We start from the raw sequence: 24,565 nt of genomic DNA on the forward strand, positions 1-24,565 counted from the left end.
CCTGCGCTGTGACGGAATGGGAGAAATGATGAAGCGAAAGCGGAACTGTGACGTCATTGCTCTAGTCCCGCCCCACCACCTTCTCCCTATTGGCCGCCACTGCCCTTCCCTGAGCTGCGATTGGAGGAGGGAGGCTGTCAATCAGGTGATGCCAGCAGGCAGATGGGCGGGGTTACCAGGTCAGGTGAGGACGGTGCCAGTTAGCCGGAGAGGGTCAGTGAGCGTGGAGCTGAGTTTGCGTGTGTCAACTTAGCCATGACTTTTAAATCGGTGGGCAGCCGTTTGTACAGCACTCGGTGCTGTGTCTTCTGTCATGTCCGCACCGGCACCATTATCCTCGGGACCTGGTACATGGTGAGTAAGCCCGGATTAAAATGTTCGCAGCCGGAAGCGGGCAGGCGATAAACAAACAAACAGACGCCTGAGGCCCGGATCCGGCCCACGTCCTGTGGATGGATCCGGGGAAGAGGGAGGGGGTGGCGGGGAGAGAGAGAGAGAGCTGTGTGAGGAGTCCCTCGCTCTCTCTTTCTCTGGGGCCGAGGGACAAGTAGAGTCTATTCCCGGCTCTGGGACCACGATCCACTCGACCGTGTCTGTCCATAGCGCCGACCTGGAGCATTCTGCACCCTCGGAGAATGAGAGCCGCAGCTCTGGGTAACGCTCCTCCCTCGGTCCCTCCTTGGGCCGAGTTTCACTCCCTCCCTTCCCCACCCCGTGGCCGAGTTTGACCCGCTCCTTTCCTCGAGGCCGAGTTTGACCCGCTCTCTTCCCCCGAGCCGAGCCGAACTTGGCCAACTTTCTGCTTCATGGCCCAGTTCGGTGACGTTCGTTGATGTCATTATTGGGAAGTGGAGTCTTCAAAAATCAACAATTTTACACGGTGTCCATCTGATAAAGTTTCCGTTCGTGGTGACATTTTTAAATAAAAACAAGTATTTTGCAAATCAAAATATCTATAGGTTTGGATATATTTAAGGCCAGATAATTTGATAACGCCATATCTACTGTGAACTCGTGTTAATGTTTGTATGTATGTGTGTGTGTGTGTGTGTGTGTGTGTGTATATATATATCTTTTGAAAAGAATCATTGCAAATTAACTGTAGTTTGCTTGCTGCTTCTTTTATAGTGAATTGCTTGGTGTAACTGAATTCAGTTTGCTAACCCGTCTGAAAATATCAGTCTCAATAGAAATATGGTGTCTTTTAAGAGATTCATGTGTTATGTTTGTTTCTGTTGAGTCCCACTTTCCTTAGCCCATGTCCACTGCCTCCCTAAGTTTGGTGGAATTGCAGAAAATTTACCTCGTTTGTTGCTGCCCCGTCCTCCCGCTGTCAGTCTTTCAATTCTATTCCTACTTTACCAGTACAACCTTTTCATGCCTTTGTCATCTTTGCTCTTTTCTAAGTGGGTGCTCACCTGCAATATTAACTGTCTGCCTTAGGTACAGATGCTGATTGACGTGCTGTGTCTCCAGTTTTTCTGTTTTTTACTATTTTGTTGCTAGTACCTAGGACAGTGCTCTACAACACAAAACAACACAACAGCAACTGCACTTGAAAAGTACTCCTTCGGCTCTAAAGTGTGTTGGGATGTCCTGACCTTATAAAGATGCTTTGCAAATAAAAAGTCTTAACTGTATGCTAACTTTAACTTGTTCAAAACTCCAGCTATGTGTCATCCCATGGTAAATCCTGCTTATCTATAACATATTGCATTGATTTCAGACAATTTCTTCTTGCAGTTAATCACTCCATGCTCTTTTATGTCTGCAACCTCCACCAGGGCTACATTCCAGCTCACTTCCTGCTCTTCAGACACTGGTCAACTGTATTATCTCCACGTAACATCTGTGGTGTCCCTGCTTGCTTGAATTTTTTTCCTCAACCTGTTGTCTTGCTACAGCTGATCTTCATAAGCCGCCTCTGAAATTGCTTTTAACTATCTTTTGTCACCTCTCCTAACTCGTGCTTGGTGTGTTATATTTCCACTCTCTAGTGGATAATATGTACCAGGTAATGGTGCAGGAGTAGTAACCCAACTTGAATTCAAATGATATAAAGTCATGTTTCTTATAATTTGTGGAGTGACACCAGAAAAGTGACCAAGAAAGCTTTTGGGTTGTTGCACATACATGGCATCTAAGTAAGAAACTTACCTGTTGTGGCATACATGCAACTCCAGCTCCACACTGAATTTTGGTAAAGTACATTTATTGATGCGTCATGGATAACCATGATATTTTAAAACTTGATTTCTTTAAGGGGTTGTGAAGATATGCCCCAAGGACATTACTTAAATTGGCTGAGGTTGTCTTGCCCCTCTTTGCCTCCTCTGGAATTAACAATACATGGTGACTTGTGAAGAGTGGTATTTGATGCACTGTTTAACTGGCCAGTGGACCTCATGATTGCAGGGGGTTGGGGAGGGGCTGTATAGCCTCGCAAGAACTTTAGGTTTTAAATTCAATACACGTCATTTCTAAGCATTATTTTCTCTGCTTTTATATTTCTGTTGGCAGTTTTGTTACTGACTTCCTTGATGCCCTGCCTTCCTTTTTAGGGTCACACTTCATAGTTCGAATTACAACTTGCTCTTGTGGTTCTGTCCCTACTGTGTTCTGTGTCTTTTGCTTTCCTGGTTCCAATTTATGAAGTTTTTTTCTTCAATGTGTTCAACTGGAAAACAATACGCTAAGACTTTTTGAGCAATTTATTGGTTTCTGGCTCACAGTTTATTTTGCATCACAAATCTGTATTAAACTCTAGGAATATGTGGGCCACTTCTGGAAGTGATCATTGTCTCATTAGACATGGTTCGTAAAATCTCACGCAGAACTGATCAAGTTGGCTGTATTTTCCAAACTAGTCTGTTTGAAGAAACCAAGGTTTTCTGTTCCTCAGTTATGTAGGTATAGGCTATGGCCGGCTTTAAATTAACATTCCCTAGTCTATCTAATGTCAAGATTTACCACAGCAGTGTGATTAAACCATTTTTAAATTTGCTACCAGATGCCTGAAATTGCTTTTATAGCCTTTTGGAGCAGTTTTTATTAAGGATTAATTGTGCAGAACGTGTCAGGACATGTCTACTTTGCAACATTTCTGCATGTCCATCCTACTTGCTTGATGCCACTGGATTCAGTATTCCACCCCCTTTGCCACTCTGTACAATGCATTCTATATGTATCATCTACAGGAAGTACTACAGCAAGCTTGTTTTGACAGTAACTTGCAACTCTGGCCCCTACGACAAAGCAGCAGGAGCATGAATGCCAACGCCTCCAAGCCCTGCTCCGACTCATGCACTGTAAAGTATTTACAGCACAGAATTGGGCCATTCACCCCAACAGGTCCATACTAGTATTTATGCTCCACAGGAGCTGCCTCCCATTCTCCTTCATCTAACCCCATTAACATATCCTTCTATTCCTTTTTCCCTCGTGCATCATACCCTCTAACTTTTTTGTGGTATATGGGTGATTTGTCAAAGTGCACGGGCTCTTCAAATTTTTTGCATGAGATTTCACAGTGTACCTGTGGTCCCACATTGTGTAACAATAGATCAGAAACAAGACAGAGACTGCCACTGGATTATTGGGACCTGATTTTACATCTTTGTAGATATTGGGCTGAATTTTACCAGCCCTCCATCAGGGGTCATGGCAGGGGGCCCAGAAAATTCTTCCGGGAGACGCCTGTCTCAACCCCTGACAGAGAAGGCCCCACTGCATTTTACCAGTGACGCAAGGCCTCATTGTGGAGCCTTCATTTGCATAATAAATTCAATGCAAATAAATGTTAATGAACTTATCTGGACCAGACGGCTGACCCACACCGATATTCTGGCCGTTGGCCGTTCGGGGATCCAAGGCAAGACACTGGTGGGGAGGGGGGGGAGGCGTATAATATTCAGGTCGGGATGGTTTTGGCGGGGGGGTGGGGGGAGCAGCGAAAACTGATTCCATTGGCTGAGGGAATGGAGGGGGTGGTTGAAGGGCTAAGATCATAAAGTTTGGGGGTGTAAGATTGGCACTGGCAAAAATGGTTTTTCGGGTGGGGGGGGTGGGGAAGAGAGAGAGGGAAACATGTATTCGATGATTAGGGGGGTGGAAGATGGTCTTTGTGAACTTTACTGTTATTTAAATTAAAGATAATGTTCCCTTTAAGCATTCAAATGATCTGTCAGGGCTTGAAGCCCTTTAAAAATGATGTTGGCACCTGCACAGCGGCACTAGGTGCTGTCAGAGGGTGGCTGCTCCACCCCCAGCCATCGGGGCTGGCCGTCCCGCCCCCTCTATTTAAATGGGCCCCGTGCGTAATATAGCAGGGCCTCCGTGACGGCGATCCGCACGGGTAGACCGCCAACTTCAAAGCGCTGATATGTGTTGCGCTGACATAAAATTCAGGCCAATAAGTGAAAAAATTTGCCTTAAAAGTGTGTTTAATCTTTGAATATTGAGCATACCCGTTGATGACATTACCATCAGCTTTGATTTGAATTAAACATCAAGCCTCAGTGATTTCTGACTTGCTAAGTGCACAAATTCCAAATCATACTTAGCTGGTGTAGGTGAAATATTTAAATTTCACTCTGGCTAGTAGGCATAAATTTATCTCTACCTGCCATTTTGCTTTGTTATGCACTCCATATTTGTGCATCATTCGGTTGTAGATGTCTACCACGAGCTGGAGCTTTACAAGCTGCAGATCCTCATCCCTACAGCATCACTGATGCACTTGGGGAAATTTGAATTGTCCTAACTTTCCATGGGCATTCACCTAGGGAATAAATGTAAAACCCAATTTAGAAAGCTTTTCTTTGTGCAGTGGGTGAGGAATGTATGAAATGAGCTAACAGTTACCCAATAGTCAGATGAGGGCATTCAAAATGCAGTTATTTGGTGGTCTGGATAAGTAGGAGTACCAGATGAATATTGATGGGCAATATAGTCTGCAAAGCTTATTTTCATGCGAATTTCAGCATCTGCAGGTTTTCTGTTAATCCTGTTGCTGATCTCTTCAGTACCAGAACCCTGAAGCATCTTCAGAGATATTCTTGAAATACACAGTGAATAATCTGGCTTGATTTGAAAAAGCAGATGTGACATTGCTAAAATCTTAAGCATTGAGTTTTCTTTAAGAAGCCTAAAACAGTGCTAGAATGTGGGAATTGTGCCAGGCTGACACCTAAATGTGTTTTATAATTGATTTCTCATCAATACAGTGCCTCTGCAGATTTGAGAGATGAGGTTAATAGGGACAGCAGTAGGCCATTTGATCCATCAAGCTTTTTTCCGTCATTCATTGAGATCGTGGCTGGTCCATGATCTAATTCCGTATATCTGTCTTTCTCCAAATTTCATGCCTTTTGTTAAACTTAAATTTAAAACTTGATAAATTTCTTAACATTACCTTGCTAACTTCATATAACAGTGTTCATTACATCACTAACCCATTACTATTCTACCCTTTTTATGAAAAACTCTAATAGTCTCCAACTTGTTGAAAACCGATGAGATGGTCATTTAAGAATTCTGTGCATTATATAGTTAGTTTATTTTGCACTCTATGTGGGAATTGCATAATGGAAATATTGCATTAACTTAACTTGTGTTGGTTATTTTCTACTTTATAACATAAAGTCCATATCTTCTAAGATTAAATTGGTGTTCTGAAGTCCAGTAAATTTATTTTATTTTATAAATTTTATTTATTGTCTATAAAATCTTTTTTAAATAGGTGGTGAATTTACTGATGGGCATTTTGCTGACTGTGGCAGTAACTCACCCTGAAACAGTACCTCCACTGGATATACAATATGAAGTTATTGGAAACTACTATTCCTCAGACAGAGTAACAGGTATGCAAAATATTGGATATGCTTAGATTTTATTCAGTACTTAAGCAACATCTCATCTCACATTGTGAGCACTAGTGGTAATTTTTGCAGAAATACTTTTTTTAGAAAAAAGTATAATGCATCCTTCTAAATGTTCTTGTGTTATAAATTTACATAATTAAAAGTAGTGATTGTTCCTTCCGATGGAAAGTGATGATGGACTTTTTGCAGGTCAATTGCAGTAAAGTTATAAAAGATTGACTTATTTCCCAATGTGTTCCTTGTTCCAGGAGCTCACGCTTATCTCCTATGTGGGCACTGCCTAAGAACAATGAGTCAGCATCACTGCCTTTTTGGGGGAGAGAGTTCCACATTTCCTTGGGTGGGGGAAAAAATCCTCCCTGTTTTCATTCCTGAATGACCTAGCTCAAATTTTAAGGTTATACCCTTTTTTGTTCTAGATTCTTTCACCAGAGGAAATAGCTTTGCTTTATCTACTCTCAGAATCATTTATTTTTAAACACCCTTCTAAACTCCAGGCAATAAAGCCCAAGTTTATGCAACCTGTCATCAACATTTAATTTTTTAAGCCCTAGTATCACTTTAATAAACCTGTGCCATCTCCACTCCAAGGCCAATATATCCTTCCTGAGGCACAGTGCTTAGAACGGATTGCAGTGCACAAGATGATCAAGGCTCCATTCAACTGAAGCATAACTTGCTCCTCTTTGTATTTCAACATTAAGATAAAGGGCAGCATTCCATTAGACTTGTTGTACGCCTGTATGTAGGACTTGATACAATCCTTCTCATCTTTACAACCTCAAGATGTCCCATAGTGCTTTAGAGCCAATGAAGTACTTTTGAAATAAAAACAAGAAATGCTGGAAATACTCAACAGGTCTGGCAGCATCTGAGGAGAGAGAAGCAGAGTTAATGTTTCAGAACTAGCAGATATTAGAAATGTGAAAGGTTTTAAGCAAGCAAAGCGGGGGTGGGGCAAGAGATAACAAAGGAGAAGGTGTAGTTAGGACAAGGTCACAGAGAATAACCGACCAAAGGTCATGGAGAAAAGGCAAATTATATGTTAATGGTGTGTTGAAAGACAAAGCATTAGTACAGATATGGTGTGAATGGACTGACAACTGAACAGCCATAAGCACAAACATGAAAAAAGTGGGTCGGCAAACTGAACAAACTAATTTAAAATAGAATAAACACAAAAAAAATAACTAAAAACAAAAGTAAAAGGGGGGCCCGTCATGCTCTGAAATTATTGAACTCAATGTTCAGTCCGGCAGGCTGAAGTGTGCCTAATCGGTAAATGAGATGCTTGCGTTGATGTTCACTGGAACACTGCAGCAATCCCAGGACAGAGATGTGAGCAGGGGGGAGTGTTGAAATGGCAAGCACCCGGAAGCTCGGGGTCATGCTTTCAGACTGAGTGGAGGCGTTCTGCAAAGCGGTCACCCAGTCTGCGTTTGGTCTCCCCAATGTAGAGGAGACCACATTGTGAGCAGCGAATACAGTGTACTACATTGAAAGAAGTACAAGTAAATCACTGCTTCACCTGAAAGGAGTATTTGGGGGGCCTGGGATGGTGAGGAGAGAGGAGGTAAATGGGCAGGTATTACACTTCCTGCAATTGCAGGGGAAGGTGCTGTGGGAAAGGGACGAGCTGGTGGGGTAATGGCGGAGTGGACCAGGGTGTCGCGGAGGGATCGATCCCTTCGGAATGCTTACAGGGGAAGGGAGGGGTAGATGCTTTTGGTAGTGGCATCATGTTGGAGGTGGTGGAAATGGCAGAGGGTGATCCTTTGGATGTGGAGGCTGATGGGGTGGAAAGTGAGGACAAGGGAACCCTGTCGTGGTTCTGGGAGGGAGGGCAAGGGGGGAGGGTAGAGGTGCGGGAAATAGGCAGGACACGGTTGAGGGCCCTGTCAACCACAGTGGGGAGGAATCCTCAGTTGAGGAAAAAGGAAAACATATCAGAAGCGCTGTCATGGAAGGTAGCATCATCAGAGCAGATGAGTCAGAGATGGAGAAACTGGGAGAATGGAATGGAGTCCTTATAGGAGGCAGGGTGTGAAGGTGTAGTTGATGTAGATGTGGGAGTCGGTGGACTTATAATGGGTATTAGTAGACAGCCTATCGCCAGAGATGGAGACAGAGAAGTCAGGGAGGGGAAGTGTCAGAGATGGACCATGTAAAGGTGAGAGAAAAGCGTGGAAATTGGAAGCAAAGTCGATAAAGTTTTCTAGTTCAGGGCAGGAGCAGGAAATGGCACCGAAGCAGTCATCAATGTACTGGAAAAAGGGTTGGGAGAGGGGGTCTGAGTAGGACTGGAACAAGGAGTGTTCAACATATCCCACAAAAAGACAGGCATAACTAGGACCCATGCGGGTACCCATAGCAACACCTTTTACTTGAAGGAAGTGAGTGGAGTTGAAGGAGTAGTTGTTCAATGTGAGAACAAGTTCAGCATTCAGCAACAAGTACTTTTCTGAAGTTTTTTTTTTTAAACACAGCGAGTGGTAATGACCTGGGACTTGCTGCCTTTGAGGGTGGTGGAAGTGGAGACAAACAATGATTTCAAAAGAAAATTGGATGGGCACTTAAGCGAAATAAATTGCAGGGCTACAGAGATAGAGCAGGGGAATGGGACTGATTGGATTGCTCTGCAGAGAGTTGTCATGGACTTGATCATTGGTCACGTCCTGTGCTGTTGAGAGGGATGGGCAGATGTTCTGTTTTATTGATGTCGGTTAAGGGATAAAGGGCACCAGGGTGAATTTCCCTGCTTAATGCACAAATTCAAAATAGGATGTGATCTTTTACGCCCACCTGAGAGGGCAGATACAAGCCTCGGCTTAACATCTTATCTGAAAGACAGCATCTCCAGCAGTGAAGTACACTCTAGTGTCAGTCTAGATTTTGTGCTCCAAGCTCTCGAATGGGACTTGAACCCTCAGCCTTTGGATTCTAAAGTGAGCCAAAGCTGGTATCTGTTTCATAAGTAATGGATCCCAAGACTAGTGTTTTTAAACTTTGTTTTTCACCTATTTGACAGACATCAAGGCAACAAAAGAGTTGCCCAGTTGTTTTCTTGCCATCAACATGTTGCAATCCAGTGGGAAGGGCTGTACAATTCACTTAATACAATATGAACAACTTGATCGACATTCTAGCTGGGGGCAGGCAAGGAGGGTGGGTGTTGTGGCCTTCTATATGTCTAGCCATTTCCATGATGCTGTAATGAATACCTGGATTACGCAGATGAAATATAAAAAAAAAATCTGACTGCAAATTATTAAAATTACTTTACAAATGACTGAGTCGTCTACCTTCTGTGCACTATAATCAAAGTACCTGCCACAGATTTTATTCTGGAGTCATATCTTTCCTTTTCTCATGAAAGGTCATCAACCTACAGCTCTTGTTTCTCTCTCTGCAGATACTGCATTACTTGCTGAGTATTTGGAGCATTTTCTGTTTTTATATCTTTCCTTTTAAACCTAATTCTCCAGCAAACCGCACCCCCCCCCCCCCCCCCCACTCCCCGCCCAAGCATATTAGCTTCTCATAGCATGCTCCTGTCGGCCAAAGAATCTCTGTGCGCAGCAGCAGTGCTAGATTAATCCATCAACTATGTGTATTTATATAGTCAGTTTAATGTACAAAAAAAGCCCCATAATGCTTCAAAGACATAATCAAAAAGTAAATTCCACAGCAGCAGAAACAATTGGTTTATTCCTGTAACTACTTAATGATATGGCACACTTGTTGCAGAATAAATTTACATGAGAATTTTGGCAAATTGTATTGATCTTGGCCCCACAAACTGGCTAAATGGAGCTTAGGCTCTGCTTTCTTGCATAACTTGGATTGAGACCAAATCCAAACTAGGAGACGTAGTTCCACAGTCCGATTGGGCACTGTTCATCTTGGAAGATATGCATTGGAGCAATTTGGGGTTATTCAAGAATTGACAAAGTAACGAATGTTGGGATTTCTTGCCCAGTCAGTATTGGGAGAGCCATAGTCATTTACGGTCTAGAAGGAGGCCATTCAGCCCATCGGGTCCATGTCAGTTGTCTGTGGAGCAATCCAGTTGGTCCTACTCCCCCGCTCAATCCCCATAGCCCTGCAAGTTTATTTCCTTTTGAAATCATTGTCTCCTTTGAAGTAACTCGTATGCTGCGGACATAAAAATACTCATTGACACATTGCATTCTTTGCTTATTGCTTCCCCAGTTGAAGAATAAACTTGTTTTAAATGGAGGAAGGGAAAGGGGAAGTGCAAATAATTACCATAGAATGCATAGCCCTAGAGATACAACTTTTAAATATAGGGAATGGATTCCAACCTGCCCTCACGTTCATGCAGAAATTTCAGGCAAAGCTTGCGAAGTGTGCATCAATAGTTTCTCATTGAAGAGGAAGATTCAGTTATGTATTCTCTTCTAGTTATGAAGTGCTTTTGATCTTCTCCAAGAAGAAATTGACAACATAGCCTTGATATTCAATTGTTGAAACCATTTAGCAGCTGTATCTGAGAGTTCTTTAACTTTTCCTCCATTTTGAAATTCTATTAGGGCTTCTAGCAATCTAATGAAGCCTGAAACATAAATGTCTGAAGTTTGAATGGTAAACCAAAAGATTTTTCAAAATATTTGTTGCAGAACAGATGTATTTAACCCATTGACTAAACTCCCTGTAACTAGTATAATTTCATGAATTTGTTTCATTTTCTTTTTTTCCTTTTCCTTCTGTTAGAGAATGCTTGTGTTGGGTTTACCATCTCACTTTTGATGTTTACTATCAGTGCCATGTTGGTGTATGGTGCTGTCACTGTAAGTATTTTCATACTGAGCACATCGTCTGAAAAATTTGCTTGTTCTTGGCTTATAACTGCTAGATGCACAACTTTTTCTAACTTTTTGTTTTTCCCTTACATACAGCATCGTGGAGGATGGTTGATTCCATTCTTCTGCTACCTGTTGTTTAATTTTGCCCTTTCATGCCTTGTTGCTATCAGCTCTCTCACCTATGTGCCCAGGATCAAGGACTATCTGGACCAGCTGGTAAGCTGCAGTTAAAAGTGCATTTTTGTAACAATTGTCAAGTATCAACTTGGGGGTACACCTTAATGCTAATAATCCCAACCACTGATACCTGTTTCCAATAGTCCTGTGTTTACCTCCTTTTTATATTGAATTGAGTTTACAGTCACAAATGTGTGGTGTTATGAACAGGTGGGAAAGGTTGTCTAGGGGTCCCTTTCAGCCTTCACCTGGTCTTATTGTAATAGGGTTTAATTTTAAACAGTGTTTTGAGTTCACCCTTTGGTGAATCTTTGTTCACCACTTTCCAATTATAAGACAAAGAAATGAGCACAAACAGGCCGCCTTAGATTTAAAGAAAAGTGACATTTATTAAAACTTAAACTCTAATTCGGTTAATGCCTACGGATACACATCGTGCCCCATGCTAGCAAGCATATGCGATACGCACAATCAAATAGAGACAGAAAAAAGCAGAAGAAATAAATAAAGCAGAGAGGCTTGAGGCAATATCAGAAGAGTTTCTTGTTACTGTGCTTCAAGCTCACTAATCGTTTTGTAGGTTGTCTTGATTTTCATTGGGGCCCAGTATTCTTTTAAACCTTGTTCACTGTAGGAGGCTTTTCTCTCTGGGGTTCATGTGTCTTCACTTCAGAGAGAAAGAGATGAGAGCAGATAGGAGAGAGATGTTCAGTCCAGGAGCAAAGAGCTTTGAGTTCAAATTCTGTGGCAAGCTCAAATTTAAAGCCAGTTAGACATGTGACTAAACTGGGTCTGACCGTGTCTGTTTGTGTATTCGGCCATCTTAGCAGTTAACCTGGAATACTAGCCTCTCCACCTTCAACGTCTAGTAATCAAAAGGCTATTGTGGATTAAATTGGAGCAGGGGAGTGGCCCCTTTGTCCTTTCCCAGCACTGTTGCTATGCAAATATCTTTCCAGTTAGGGGCTTGGCAACCCCTTGTAATAGGCTGCCTTTCCAGCAACAATTTTAAAGTTTAATGTCCATGTGGTGAAATATCTGTGCTCCATTCTTGGCAGGTGGAGGCCTGCCTGACAATAGTATAGCTTAAGTTTAGTTTTTTAAAGTGCAAATCTAATTGCAAATGAATAACTGACTCTAAATATTAATGTAGGAAAATTTATTTCATGGTTTTATTTTCCATTGCAGTGTACTGCTAACTTATTTCATGACTGTTTGTATTCTTTAGAAGTTTTACATCTGTTTCTCACCTAATATCTAGCTTTCATGGGATAACTGGTATCAAGTCGCAAAGCCTCTTATGATCACTTTATTTGTTGCTCTGGAGCTTGGCTAAAGCCTGGTTATACCTTTAGTGTTTCTTAGAGAAACTTTAATGATTGGGTTGAGTTATAAAAGCTTCTTTAATAAATCTAATGAATCTTACTTTCAGAAGGGTAACTTTATGATCTTTTCTAGTGAAGGCAACTGCAAAATTAATTGTCAAATGTGTATTGAGTCCTCTTAACTACTGTTTGGTTTTGAGTTGGTTCTTAAATCTATATTCCTACAGTACATCATGAAAGATCCCAGAGTAGAAGCTAGATATGAGTGCACTGGTATTAACACTTTTGTATCCGACTTTAATTCCTTCCTAGACAGAGGAGGAATCTTTTGTGATAGACACATGTGCCCTTTTCTCTTTGGATATTTATCCATCTACTCCTAATAGGCCTACTTTAGTGTCGCATTGAAGTCTATAGTTTTAAGAATAAATATGCAGTATGAAGTTTGGGTAGATCTTCAGATGCTGTAGAAACAAAGCCACCAATCCTCAGTACACATTTACATTTAAGAGGCCTGACTCTCTTCCCTTGTCTGTTTCTACTGAAGGGGCATATTTTACAATTTTTCAGAACATACATTTTCAACAGTACCTGGCATTAAACCATCTGATGAGTACTATAAGTTGGATTGAGACCTTGAACCCTGTTTCCGGTGAAAGCTCTGGGTTGTAGATTCAAACTTCTCAATTAGCACCTCAATAGTATAAAAAGTGTCAGTAAGACACTCATCTGAATTAGAAAGTTGAGTTCAAGTCCCACTCCAGGACTTGTGCACATAACGTGGATTGACACGTCATTGCGTTCGAAGTAAGTGCTCCATTGTTGGAGCTGGTGTCCTTTGAATAAAATATCAAACCAGTTCAGTTTGAAATGAATGGTCCCACGATACCATTTGAGTAAGAGCGGAGTTCTCCTTGGTGTCCTAGCCAACAACCAGTAACCCCCCCCCAAATGGAGTAATTAGTCAGTCATGTTTGCTTCACTTCAAAAAAAAAAATAATAATTTACCTGAACGTAGAATATAAATTCAAATTATTTCAATGATTGAATCAAATTGTTCAACATTGACATCAACTGGCTGATATTCCAGCAATACTATTTCATGTTTTGGAACTATCTTTTAAAAGTTTTTATCCATTGTTCAAATAGTGATGCTGTAACTATATTTTTAGTGTCAAATAGAAGTGCTAAAAGTATAAACTGCTGTGCTTAATATTTCACATGCACAACATAAATTCTGTCTTACAGCCTGATTTCCCTTACAAGGATGACCTTCTTGCTTTGGACTCGAGCTGCCTTCTGCTGATAGTTCTGCTTTCCTTCACCATTATTATAACTGTTAAGGTAAGGCAGTAGAAACAAAGCCTTAGTAAAGTTTTTAACTGTAACGTGTATATGAAGAAGAAACACTGCAGTGTGACTCATGGTACAATATCACCAATTAAGTATGGCATACCTTTTTCAAGGTGAGCATTTTTAATTAGACTTGCTCTTGGTGCAAATTTTGTTCACACTTGAAACATTTAAGTCTGACTCGTCAATCAATTTTCTTCCTCATTTTTTTTCTCAGCCAGTTAGAAATATTTTACTCTTTCATATTGCATATTTTCCCCTCCAGTTTATTGCTTCCCAGTCATGTTTGGCTATGTGATTATTTCTCGCCCATCTCACTTTTTTGAGATTTTTTTAAAATTACATAACGTACACAAAAGAAATGTAAAATTACCCATAAACTTGGATCCACAACTTTTTTGTTCATCCTCTTTCTCAGAAAAAACCTCAACCTGCTAGACCAAGTATAATTTCTCATTTTCTCTGATCTTTCTCTTTCCTTTATGCAGACTAGTATCTTTAGCTAGAGGAACCTCAGAGTCTGTGAATCTTTTTATGGGCCCAAAATTCAAGAATCCCCAAAATGTTTAACATTTAAAAGTCCAGCTCTCAACATACTCCTGATTTTTATTTCAACAGTGCTGTGACCCAGGGCAAGAGGTGCTGTTGAAAAAAATTGTGGACCACCATGTTTATGGGGAGGGGAAAAGATGAAAGTAGGAGAAAAACCTGTGGTGTGGAGCAAGTACTTATCTTTGCCCCTGCTCAGCATGGGAGTGATGGTTGCTGTTGTGAGTTAGTGGATCCACATCATAGTGCATACTCTGAGAAATTCCAAGATCCTATAGTATAGGAAAACATGACTGGTTTTGATATCCTTCTCCTTTTCTTCTCTTCCCCCTCTTTCCACCCCCCCCCCCCCCCCCACACACCATTCTTATGTTTGCAGTTTGCCATCCAAAGTCTTTGTTAATCTCTTAAAACAGATTGTTACAATGTTCTAATTGCAATAGCTTTGACCCTTTTTATAGCCTGGCCAACCGCAATACACTAACTTTATTAAAACCAGGTATGCTACTTTATAAAAGAAAACAAAGTCCATTTAACTATGGTCTTATTTAGTATTTAGGTCATAAGTTTTTACATGATTTTGTAAATCTGTCTGTTTTGCTGCATGAAATAAAACTATAGCTAATGATCAAATACATACAATTGCTGTTCTGTTTTGCAGGCTTACTTCATCAACTGTGTTTGGAACTGCTACAAGTACATCAACAATAGGAATGCACCTGAGATAGCTGTGTACCCAGCCTTTGAAACACCTATACAGGTATGCAAAGTACTGTAAATTACACAGAAATCCAATATAGATGGGGATGTGGGAGTAATATCTATTTTCCTTTTTTGCTATTTTCCAATTTTACACTCTCCCGTTCTCCCCTTGTTGTGACTGACTTGCTTCTTGCTAATGTGTGGTATTCAGGAGGCAAGGAGGCAGGCAACCTTGTGCATCGCCCACGTGTCAATTATTCACAAGTCTTGAACATGGCAAGCTGTTTGACTACAGGATATACTCGAGCCTTTTGCCAACCAGTGTTCACATGCATTTCCAGCAGAGGCTTTTGGATAGCAATCGAAAGCTACTTTTCCTCCCTCCTTTCATGAGCAGCATTGAAGATCATTGCAGTAACACTAAAGATATTTGCTGTGCAACACTGAGCCTCATGGGTGAAAAGCCTCAAATTCAATCCCTGAGTTATTGCTGAAAATAGAGACATGTTTAGTTTAGAGACACAGCGCTGAAACAGACCCTTCGGCCCACCGAGTCTGTGCTGACCATCAACCACCCATTTATACTAATCCTATACTAATTCCATATTCCTACCACATTCCCACCTGTTCCTATATTTCCCTACCACCTACCTATACTAGGGGCAATTTATAATGGCCAATTTACCTATCAACCTGCAAGTCTTTGGCATGTGGGAGGAAACCCACGCAGACACAGGGAGAACTTGTAAACTCCACACAGGCAGTACCCAGAATTGAACCCGGGTCGCTGGAGCTGTGAGGCTGCAGTGCTAGCCACTGTGTCGCCCCATGTTGTCGAAGCTTTTTGTCTTGCACTTAACAGGACAATCTGCAAGAATACCAATGTAAGGGAAAACAAATTTATACTGTATGAGAAGAGTGCTGATTGGTTGGAAAGTGAACTCTGGTAGAGGTGTTGCCATGGAGAATGCACCAGTTAACAGTGACTGGTTAACTGCCAAGCTTTGTTTGAAATTTAAACCAGGCAGCTTAACTCTGGTCAAGGCATTGCCCTGAAGAATGAACCAGTGAATGGCTGTCACTTGTTTTGTTTAGCTGGAACAGGCGCAATGTTTGTACATATTTTTTCTGGCTGCAAAGAACAGGGCCCTGTGTATTAATATATGTAGCTTCCAGTATGTGCAAATGTGCCAGACTGCAAGCCCGACTGACAAATTAGTTGTCAGCATAATTCTTAGCACAGACGATTATTTAGCAAATGTTGTCCGATTGTGGAATCACGTCTAATGTTGGACCACTGTTTTGTAAGCATGGGCAGGTTGGGTACGGCCTGTACCTTTCCTGTTATGAACAGCAAAAGGGACATGGTTGATACGGTCCACCAGTCTTTGAGACGTATGGCCTATATACCTAGCATCACACTGGCATTGAAATTCACATATCACATTACTCATTTATGTGATAGGCAGGCTGTCTTTTTGGCTGGACGGCAGTATCTCAATAATGAACATCACGTGCTGCTACTGCATAGTAGCAGTGTGAAACTGCTAGCTTCACCTGTTGCTCAAATTTTTGGGATAAATTACCCTTCTAGGGTAATTTGAGGTTGAGGTAGACTGGGCACTTTTCAGAACTGACTGATGGCCCTAGGCCTGTTCATAAGTTTGCGCGATATACAGCAAGAAATTATCTGATCAGGGAAGCCATTGCCACGCAGGATGTCTTTGATTTGCCCTATTTTAGCATCAAGCTTGCATGGTGAGTTAATGGCCGGGGTCCTATTTACGAGGTTGCAAATGAGGCCAATCATACAGCGTGTGGAACTGTAAGAATCCCAATGCGTGTATTGACCAGTGAAGGTAGGTTTGTGGTAGACAGTGATAGAGAACCCCTTAGCAGATTTCTCAACTAGTACATCAAGGAAAGAACTCATTCGACTGCTCCATTTCAGAGGTAAATTTGAGCTCAGGATGGAGCCCATTAAGACGTGTAAGGAAATTTATTGCATGCAGCTGTGGATTCAAATATAGCAAATGTGTCATCTACATATTGGAAATATGCAACAGGTGGGAGGTTGGGTGTCATTCCCTCAAAGATAAATAACCCTGGGTTATACTGGTTCTGAACATCATCCCAGCTGAGGTGCAGTGCAGATGACACAATTGGCCTGGGTGTTTGGGAACAGGAAATATCAGTGTTTTCACTTCTGATCACCATTCAAGTACCTTTTGCCTTGAAGTGTATACCTGTGGATTCTGGGCTAGCTGTTTATTGGATTCATCTTTAATAGTTCTTGTGCTTGATTGAGGCTAGATTTTGACATGATTGACCTGGAGGGATGCTACTACCTCAAACTGTACCTTCGCTTGAGACACTGTCTTCATGATTAAAGAGTAAATGAAAAGAGCAGCACTTTTCTTACTACTTGCTTATTTTCAGGTTACAAGGCAAACTACAAAAATACTCCGATTGGGTGACTGCTTTGCGGAACACCTTTGCTCCGTCCGAGAACATGACCCTGAGCTTCCTGTTGCTTGCCATTTCAACACACCCCTTGCTCTCAGGCCCATATTTCTGTCCTGGGCCTGCTGCAGTGTTCCAGTGAACATCAACACAAGTTCAAGGAACAGCATCTCAATTACCGATTAGGCACACTACATCCTACTAGACTGTACATTGAGTCCAATAATTTCAGAGCCCCACTTTTTTAGTTTTAATTTAATTTTTAATTTTAGTTTGTTTCATTTTTTTTAACCATGTGCCTGCCCACTTTTTTTTTTCATGTTTGTGTTTTTGGCCAGGGCTGTTCATTATTCCATCATTTAACACCCTCTGCACTAACGCTTTGTCTTTCACCACACCATTAACACACCCTTTGCCTTTGCTCCATGACCACTGGTCAGTTATTCTGTGACCCTCTGTCTTATCAACACCTTCCCTTGTATTATCTTTTGCCCCACCCCCGCTTTAGTTGCTTAAAACCTATTACATTTTTAACCTTTGCCAGTCCTGATGAAAGGTCACTGACCTGAAGCATTAACTCTACTTCTCTCTCCACAGATGCTGCCAGACCTCCTGAGTATTTCCAGTATTTTTTGTTTTTATTTGATTTCCAGCATCTGTAGATTTGCTTTTACAAAAATACTCAACTACTTCATTTGGTTTTATTCTTGGAATGTGTGCATCATGGGCATGGCCAACATCTGTTACTCATTCCTAACTGCCATTGAGAAGGTGGTTATCTGCCTTCTCGAACCATTGCTGGATGTGTGGTAAAGGTACTCTGACAATGCTGTTGGGTAGGGAGTATCAAGACTTTGACTTAGTGACGATGACTGACTGCTGGAACCATATAAAGATTGACATTGATCCTTTAAAACACATCAGTACAACAGAGACATGTTAATGCAGGGTAGGATAACTGGTTCGCAGTGGAGGACATTTTTTTTGGAAGGGTATTTAAAAATTATTTGAAGAAACCGGGGGGAAAAATTTGTCATGCTGTATAATTTTTGTAACATATTTGAGTAGGTTTGTTTGTGGATATGAACCCCTGATCATCGATGTGCTGTTTGTCTCTGGCATCAAGTCGTGAATAAGTCTATTTCTCTAGCTTAACAGTAGTAAAAGCTATCCTCTTCAGCTCTGGGTCAACCTCCACCAAAAACTGCACGCTATAGATGTTGATTCTATCTCTCGACAATTTGCATATGCAAGATCTGATGGTGTGCCTCCTCCAGTGTCCTGCTTGATCCTGAGCTCTGCTTCAATCCCATTTCTAATCATCCTTTTAACATGGCATATTTCCAGACAACCCTCACCCACCCCTTCATGTTCTTCAATATTCTGCTTACCAGTCTGAAATGTCACCTTGCATGAACTGCAGCATGTTCAGAACTCTTAGTGCTTGAAACCTGACCCCCACTCTTTATTAACTGACCTACATTGCTCCCTCGTCGCAGGATTTTAAATCCTCATCCTAGTTTTCAAATCTTCCAACGTCTCCTTCTCCCTAACTCTACATCTCTTCCAGCTCTGGGTCTGCTGAGAGTCTTGCTAATCTCTCCTCATATACATCGATTGATATCTTTCAGCCAAGATACTCAACTCTAGAATTTTTGCTTCCTAAATCTTTTTTTTTAAACCTTTCTCTTCACAAGTTCCTCAAACTCTAGTTCATTGTGTTCTTTTGGGACCTAGAGTAACGGTAACAATTTTTCTGCTTGGTTCATGTTTTTCATTCCCATCCAATAATGTGTCTTGGGAAGTTTTATATTAAAAATGCAAGCTGTTGCAGAAACTAAAATTTTATTTGTGCATAAATAGACATAATTGTAATGAGAGCAGATTTTCTCAAACTTCATCTAATAATTAGATTACTAATTGAGTTCCCATAGCATGAAGCACCATGTTCAAACAGTGAGTTAGCAAATAATTCAGTTTCACTTTTTAAGGGATATAGCAGGCAACGTCTTTAAGGCTCATAGGCAGCTGCTGTTCAGCTCTGCTGGTATTTTGAGTAGATTATTTGGATGGATGCCGAATGTTGGAGTGCTGCTCTTGATAGAATGTGGTGGTCATGAACTTGAACAGGACTGGTCTCCTGGCAATAGATGTGCTCAGGCTTGGAAGTAGTCAAATTAACTAGTCTAGACTCCAGGTAAAGGAAGAGTTTTATTGCCTCCAAACAGGATTGCAAAATGTCTTCATTTGGGTGGATATACAATTTGCAGAGCACTGATAGTGAATGAGTATTGCATGATTTCTACAAGATTCCCTCTTCCAGGTTTTGCTCTCATCACTCATTTGACCCAACACTGATCAAATGTGATTACCAAGTCAAAGAATGGAATGTTTAAAGTGTTACGACTCCTTTAAATGGAAGTAGCTAGCTGACACAATGACTAATCTTTGTTGACTGAGTTAATGCAATCTGCTCAATAGTGAAGATGCTTCACTTCGATATAGCAGCAATGATTGGGTACCACTTGACTTTCAAGTGATGTGTTGACCCTACACTAAGTTCTATCAATATGATTTTAACGAGTGCCTCCTGAAGCATGCTTTTTGGATTGTGATTTGTTTTCAACCATAACACTGAAAATATACCTATATAGTAGCCTTATCTCAAAATAGATATTTTATCTGTCAAATCTCTTGCCATTCATTAGCTATAATTTTTGTAACTTTGCATTGCTTTCCTCCCTCTGGTGGCTTTTTAAGTAAAAGTCAAGCACCTTCGACTAGTTCATTGGATTTTGTGGCAATTCTAGACCAGGTTCAATAGCTAGTGTGGTATTTAATCTGTTGTACATTTCATATGTTGAAGTATTCCCGGTCCTTCCAAATTGTTGTATGTTTAAAAATAAAAATTTCAGCTGATTTTAAGGTAAAACTTTACTGCCCTGATATTTTGGGAAGTGTTCAGTCTGCTGAGAGTATTTGGTTTAACTGTGGAACATGCACCATTCATATTTAGCATATAGATTGACTCCCTATTGCTCCCCTCCTGTTCTTTTCCTCTTGCATTCTACCCATGGTTCAACAAACTTAATTGTATTCCTTCAGTGGGTTACAAAAGGCTGATGGCTTGTGTCCTGTTGAACACCTGCTATTCCTGTAACAAGAAGTGTTGCCTGCAACACTCAGTTTGCTCACCAGCACAGATGTGTATTAATAGGCAGGGCATGACTGCCTCAAAAAATGCTGCTTTTGAAATTGAGCACAGGGCTAACTGCAGCAGAAGGTACCTTTTCAGTTAAATAAATGTCTGTTGAAAACACTACAACAGTATTTTTGATGGTTTGAATTAGTTGATAAGTCTCCTGGTTTGAGCAGAGCTGGCTTTAGTTGCCTGCCTTCCTCCTTGTAACCAACTCAAACATGAATGGAACAAATTCCAAAAAAATTGTCAGCTTTAACAGGCTATTTTTCAAGCCAACTGAAAATCCCAAGTCAAACAAGTGAAATGAATACTCCAGGAAAGGCTCTGCTGAATCAAAATACTGATTGACAACTCCAAGGAGTACCACACTTGGACAAGTCCTTTGTGACATTATACGGGTTATATTTTCTACCTGCTTCTGGTGCTGTTAATGTTTTCTAGGGCAGTGGCATGATGAGTGGTAGCTTTATTAAACTGTTCTGAAACAAATAAAAGATAGTTTGAATACCTATTTACAATTCTTTAATTGGCACTGGAGGTGGGCTTGGATTATCGTACTTGTTACATCACACCTTGTTTTGTCAAGTCTCCCATCTGGCTAATTAACTAGAGTAAAACCTATGAACATACATAATCTACCTGTACTAGCTTCCAAGATGAGATGACTAAATTGTATCTGTATTTTTGTATTTTTTTTGAGATGGCACAGCTCTACTATTCAGTTATGCTTTGACATTTATTTTTGTTTTTTAGTATGTGCTGCCAACTTATGAAATGGCAGTGAAGATGCCGGAGAAGGAGCCCCCACCTCCTTACATGCCTGCTTGAACTCAATGTAAATCAGTAACAAATGAGCATTTTTCTCGATAAATTCAAGCCTGGGTACCTTGTATTTAAGCTTTGAGACTTTGTAAGAGGTATTCTGTATTTGTGTAAACTTTTGAGTATCTAGAAAATTATATTTTGTATGTAAACATATGATTGAAACTAAAAGCTTTGAATATGGCAATTTCTTTTTTATTTCTCTCATTAACTGGGTGAGTATCTTTGATCCTTCTGTACCCGGTTGAGACTTTTTGATTTGTCTTTCATTCAAAATTAGCTGGGTGCATTTGTATTTTTATATTTTCCTCAACATTAAATGGAGAGTGGAATGGGTCTTGGAATAAAGACAGGATGGAACTGGTCACTAATTGATATTTGACCATTTGAAGTAGTTGAGCAGTTAAAGCACGTGTTGGAATACGGTGCAGAACTTGGAAGTTGAAATAAACAATACTTAGTTTCTACCACTAGAGGTTCCAAGTGATCATTAAATATTAATGCAATCTCTCGAGGCAGAAATCATGTACAACACAGTAGTTTTCCACTGGTCCATCCAACTTTGCACTAATTTTTGTTTGCAAGACGTAAACCTCAAACCGTTGGAACTTTCAATCCAGACCAGTGAATTATGTACCCATTGGCGATATGGAAATGTACTGTTGGATATATGAATCAAATATATTTGTGTACTTTTCCTTCTGTCAATTTGTTTTAAGGTTCCTTTCAGTATGATATGGTATCTTGGGTGAGGGAGAGGAAATTGTAAAACTTAAACAAAATGTTGCTGTCTTCTGCTTTGTATAACTGATACAAGTGTAAACAGTCATAAGGATTGTATGATTGCTTTATTTGTCACTTTAATCTAAAAAAAAATTATTAAACGTTTCAATTATAATGCAGTTAAGTTTCTCTTTTAATCAAGCAAGTTATCATTTTAAAGAACTGATGTTCCCTTTCCATATACCTAGGTGTCGATTGTGGAATAAACTGATCTGTGGTTAGTTTTTATTAAAAGATATAAAAAGCAATTAGCTTAAACTGATCTATTCCCGTAGAAAGTCTTTAGGCCTTGAAGTAGGTATTCCCAAAAATGTATTTACAAAACTGGCAAGTTTATCTCCAGTTTTTCTTCAAACCAATTCTGATATTTTGTTAAATGGTTTGCATGACGTTACACAAATATTTTACTGAATGATTTTCTTAGGTCCACAGGCTGGAGATCTAAATTTGTATTTTTTAAAAGATATTTAAAACATGATGACTGCTAGTAGCTTAAGATCATCTAGTTTGCTACACTGTACCCAACATTGCAAAGGACTATGAGGAAAGAGACAACATGTTTGCTCAGTCCCCAGCAAGAACAAAGACCCAGGAAGTTTAAAGGAACTGCCTGTTCTCTCAGCAAGAAATACTGCTAACTGCTATATTTGAATCAGAGTGACTGTCCTGTGACAAGCCCCTCCCCATCTGTGGGTTGTAAGCTGTTTCTTTTCTCTGCAGCAGAGGAGAAGCAACTACACTCTGACATTTGCAGAACCTAAGTGCGCTCGCTCTCTTCCCCCTCTCCATTCCAGCTTGAAAGCTTTCAAATCCTGCCTGTTGACTGACCACCTTTACATACTCCAGCTACAATCTGAAACCCTGTCGGAAGAAATCTTCCGCATCGCTATCTCCAAGAGACTCACTGAACCAGTCATCTACCTCTTCAAAAGCCTCAGGACTACTGAGTTCAGCTAGAAGCCAGCTGAATCACCAAACTTTGGACTGTATACCTTTTTTATGGACTCTAACTCAACCAATCCACATTTCCTCACTCTAACCTATTTGTGTGTGTGTGTGTATGTGTAAACCTCTAGTGAGAGGGTTGGCACATTGTTTTATTAGTTCGGTTTAGGTACGCTAAAGTTAACCTCTTTATTAACTCAAGAAAACCTGTCCAATTGGTTCTTGTTATGATAGCAAGTAAGTAAGCAAATACCTACTGAATTGGCCAGTATATCCACTTTAAGAAAGAATTAAATCTGTTGTGGTCGAACAAGGAGAGGGAAAAGAAGGAACCCCCTTCGACTCCTCACTTGACTGCATCACATTTGGGGGCTCACATCTGTGTTCAAACCCAAAGACAAATGGAAAATTGGAAGTGGGAAACCAAATTGATTCCTAGCAATTTAAAACTTCGATACAGGTTTTGTGGTTTTCAGTACTACAGTACTAAAATGTCCACATTCGAGACCAATACCTTCCTGGAACAGTGAAGTAACTTGGGCCAGGTTAGAAGCCCTGTCTGTTGGAGAAAAGAGGAATGTAGCTGGGCAGTTGGGCTTGTTAGCTTTTGGACAGATAGTAATCTCTAAATACAGAAACTTGTGGCCAATCATTTTAAAACTGACACTGAAGAACCAGACAGACATAAAATCTGAAACAGACAAAGTAACAGTAGCTAAGATGCAGCTAGAACAGAGGCTACCAGAATTACAATTCCAGGAAAGGAAGAAAGAGAATTCCAGAAGAAGGAGCAAAGGGAGTTAAGGCGGCTCAAACTAACTAGGGGAAGGCCCAATACCAAAGTGAAGTCACCACTATTGAGAGTTACCCCTAGCTCAGGACCAGGATTTGAGCTCTTCTCCCAGTTGATATCAAAGTTGAACAAGGGGGATGTAGAAGCATTTTTCATCTGCTTTGAAAAGCTTGCAAAACAGTTGAAGTGATCAGTAGACAGCTGGACATTGTTACTGCAAAGCAAACTAACAGGAAAAGCCCATGAGGTTTATTCACTTGCCTGATGAGTGTTCATCGATTATAAGATGACTGAAAATGCTATCCTGAATGCATGTAAGCTAGTCCCAGAGGCATACCGCCACAAGCTCCAATCCCTCTGAAAGGAGTCTGAACAAACTTTCCTTGAGTTTGAAAGAGTTAAGCACTTCCGATAGTCCACCTATGAAAACCTTAAGAGAGGTGATCCTCCTGGAGTTCAATAACTCGCTTACCTTTTCCATTGGTGGGACCCCAGGCACCTTTCTTGCTGGGTCGTAACACTGTTGTATAGTGTTATGACTGAGAAAGAAGTCTAAGGTTCCCTCTCAGCCTTCACCTGGTCTTAACGTAACAGGGTTTAATTTTTAAAACACCATGTTTTTAGCTCCCCCTTAGTGAATCCTTGTTCATTGATTTCCAATTGTAAAGCAAAGAAACCAGCCAAACAAGTTTTCTTAGGTTTAAAGGAGAAAGGTTGAACTTTATTAAACTTAAACTGTAATT

The 24,565-nt window shown here is 40.7% G+C and overlaps 1 protein-coding gene across 1 annotated transcript; it reads left to right on the top strand.

The window, feature by feature from the left end:
• The first annotated feature begins 159 nt into the window (after positions 1–159).
• Positions 160–22,202, top strand: laptm4a (lysosomal protein transmembrane 4 alpha). Its single transcript, XM_068023543.1, has 7 exons — positions 160–354; positions 5,741–5,861; positions 10,617–10,693; positions 10,802–10,924; positions 13,459–13,554; positions 14,774–14,872; positions 21,233–22,202. Exons 1-7 carry the CDS (start codon positions 256–258, stop codon positions 21,305–21,307), a joined length of 690 nt encoding a protein of 229 aa, XP_067879644.1. The 5' UTR covers positions 160–255; the 3' UTR covers positions 21,308–22,202.
• Positions 22,203–24,565: the final 2,363 nt, after the last annotated feature.

The sequence above is a fragment of the Heterodontus francisci genome, chromosome 3 (assembly GCF_036365525.1).
Source record: "Heterodontus francisci isolate sHetFra1 chromosome 3, sHetFra1.hap1, whole genome shotgun sequence".
Taxonomy (NCBI): Eukaryota; Metazoa; Chordata; class Chondrichthyes; order Heterodontiformes; family Heterodontidae; genus Heterodontus; species Heterodontus francisci.

Excerpts from the sequence above, each read along its gene's own strand:
- laptm4a (XM_068023543.1), top strand. The coding sequence starts at position 256 with ATGACTTTTAAATCGGTGGGCAGCCGTTTGTACAGCACTCGGTGCTGT. Across the intron at positions 10,925-13,458 it reads AGGACTATCTGGACCAGCTG|CCTGATTTCCCTTACAAGGA; the intron begins GTAAGCTGCAGT and ends TCTGTCTTACAG. Across the intron at positions 13,555-14,773 it reads CCATTATTATAACTGTTAAG|GCTTACTTCATCAACTGTGT; the intron begins GTAAGGCAGTAG and ends TCTGTTTTGCAG.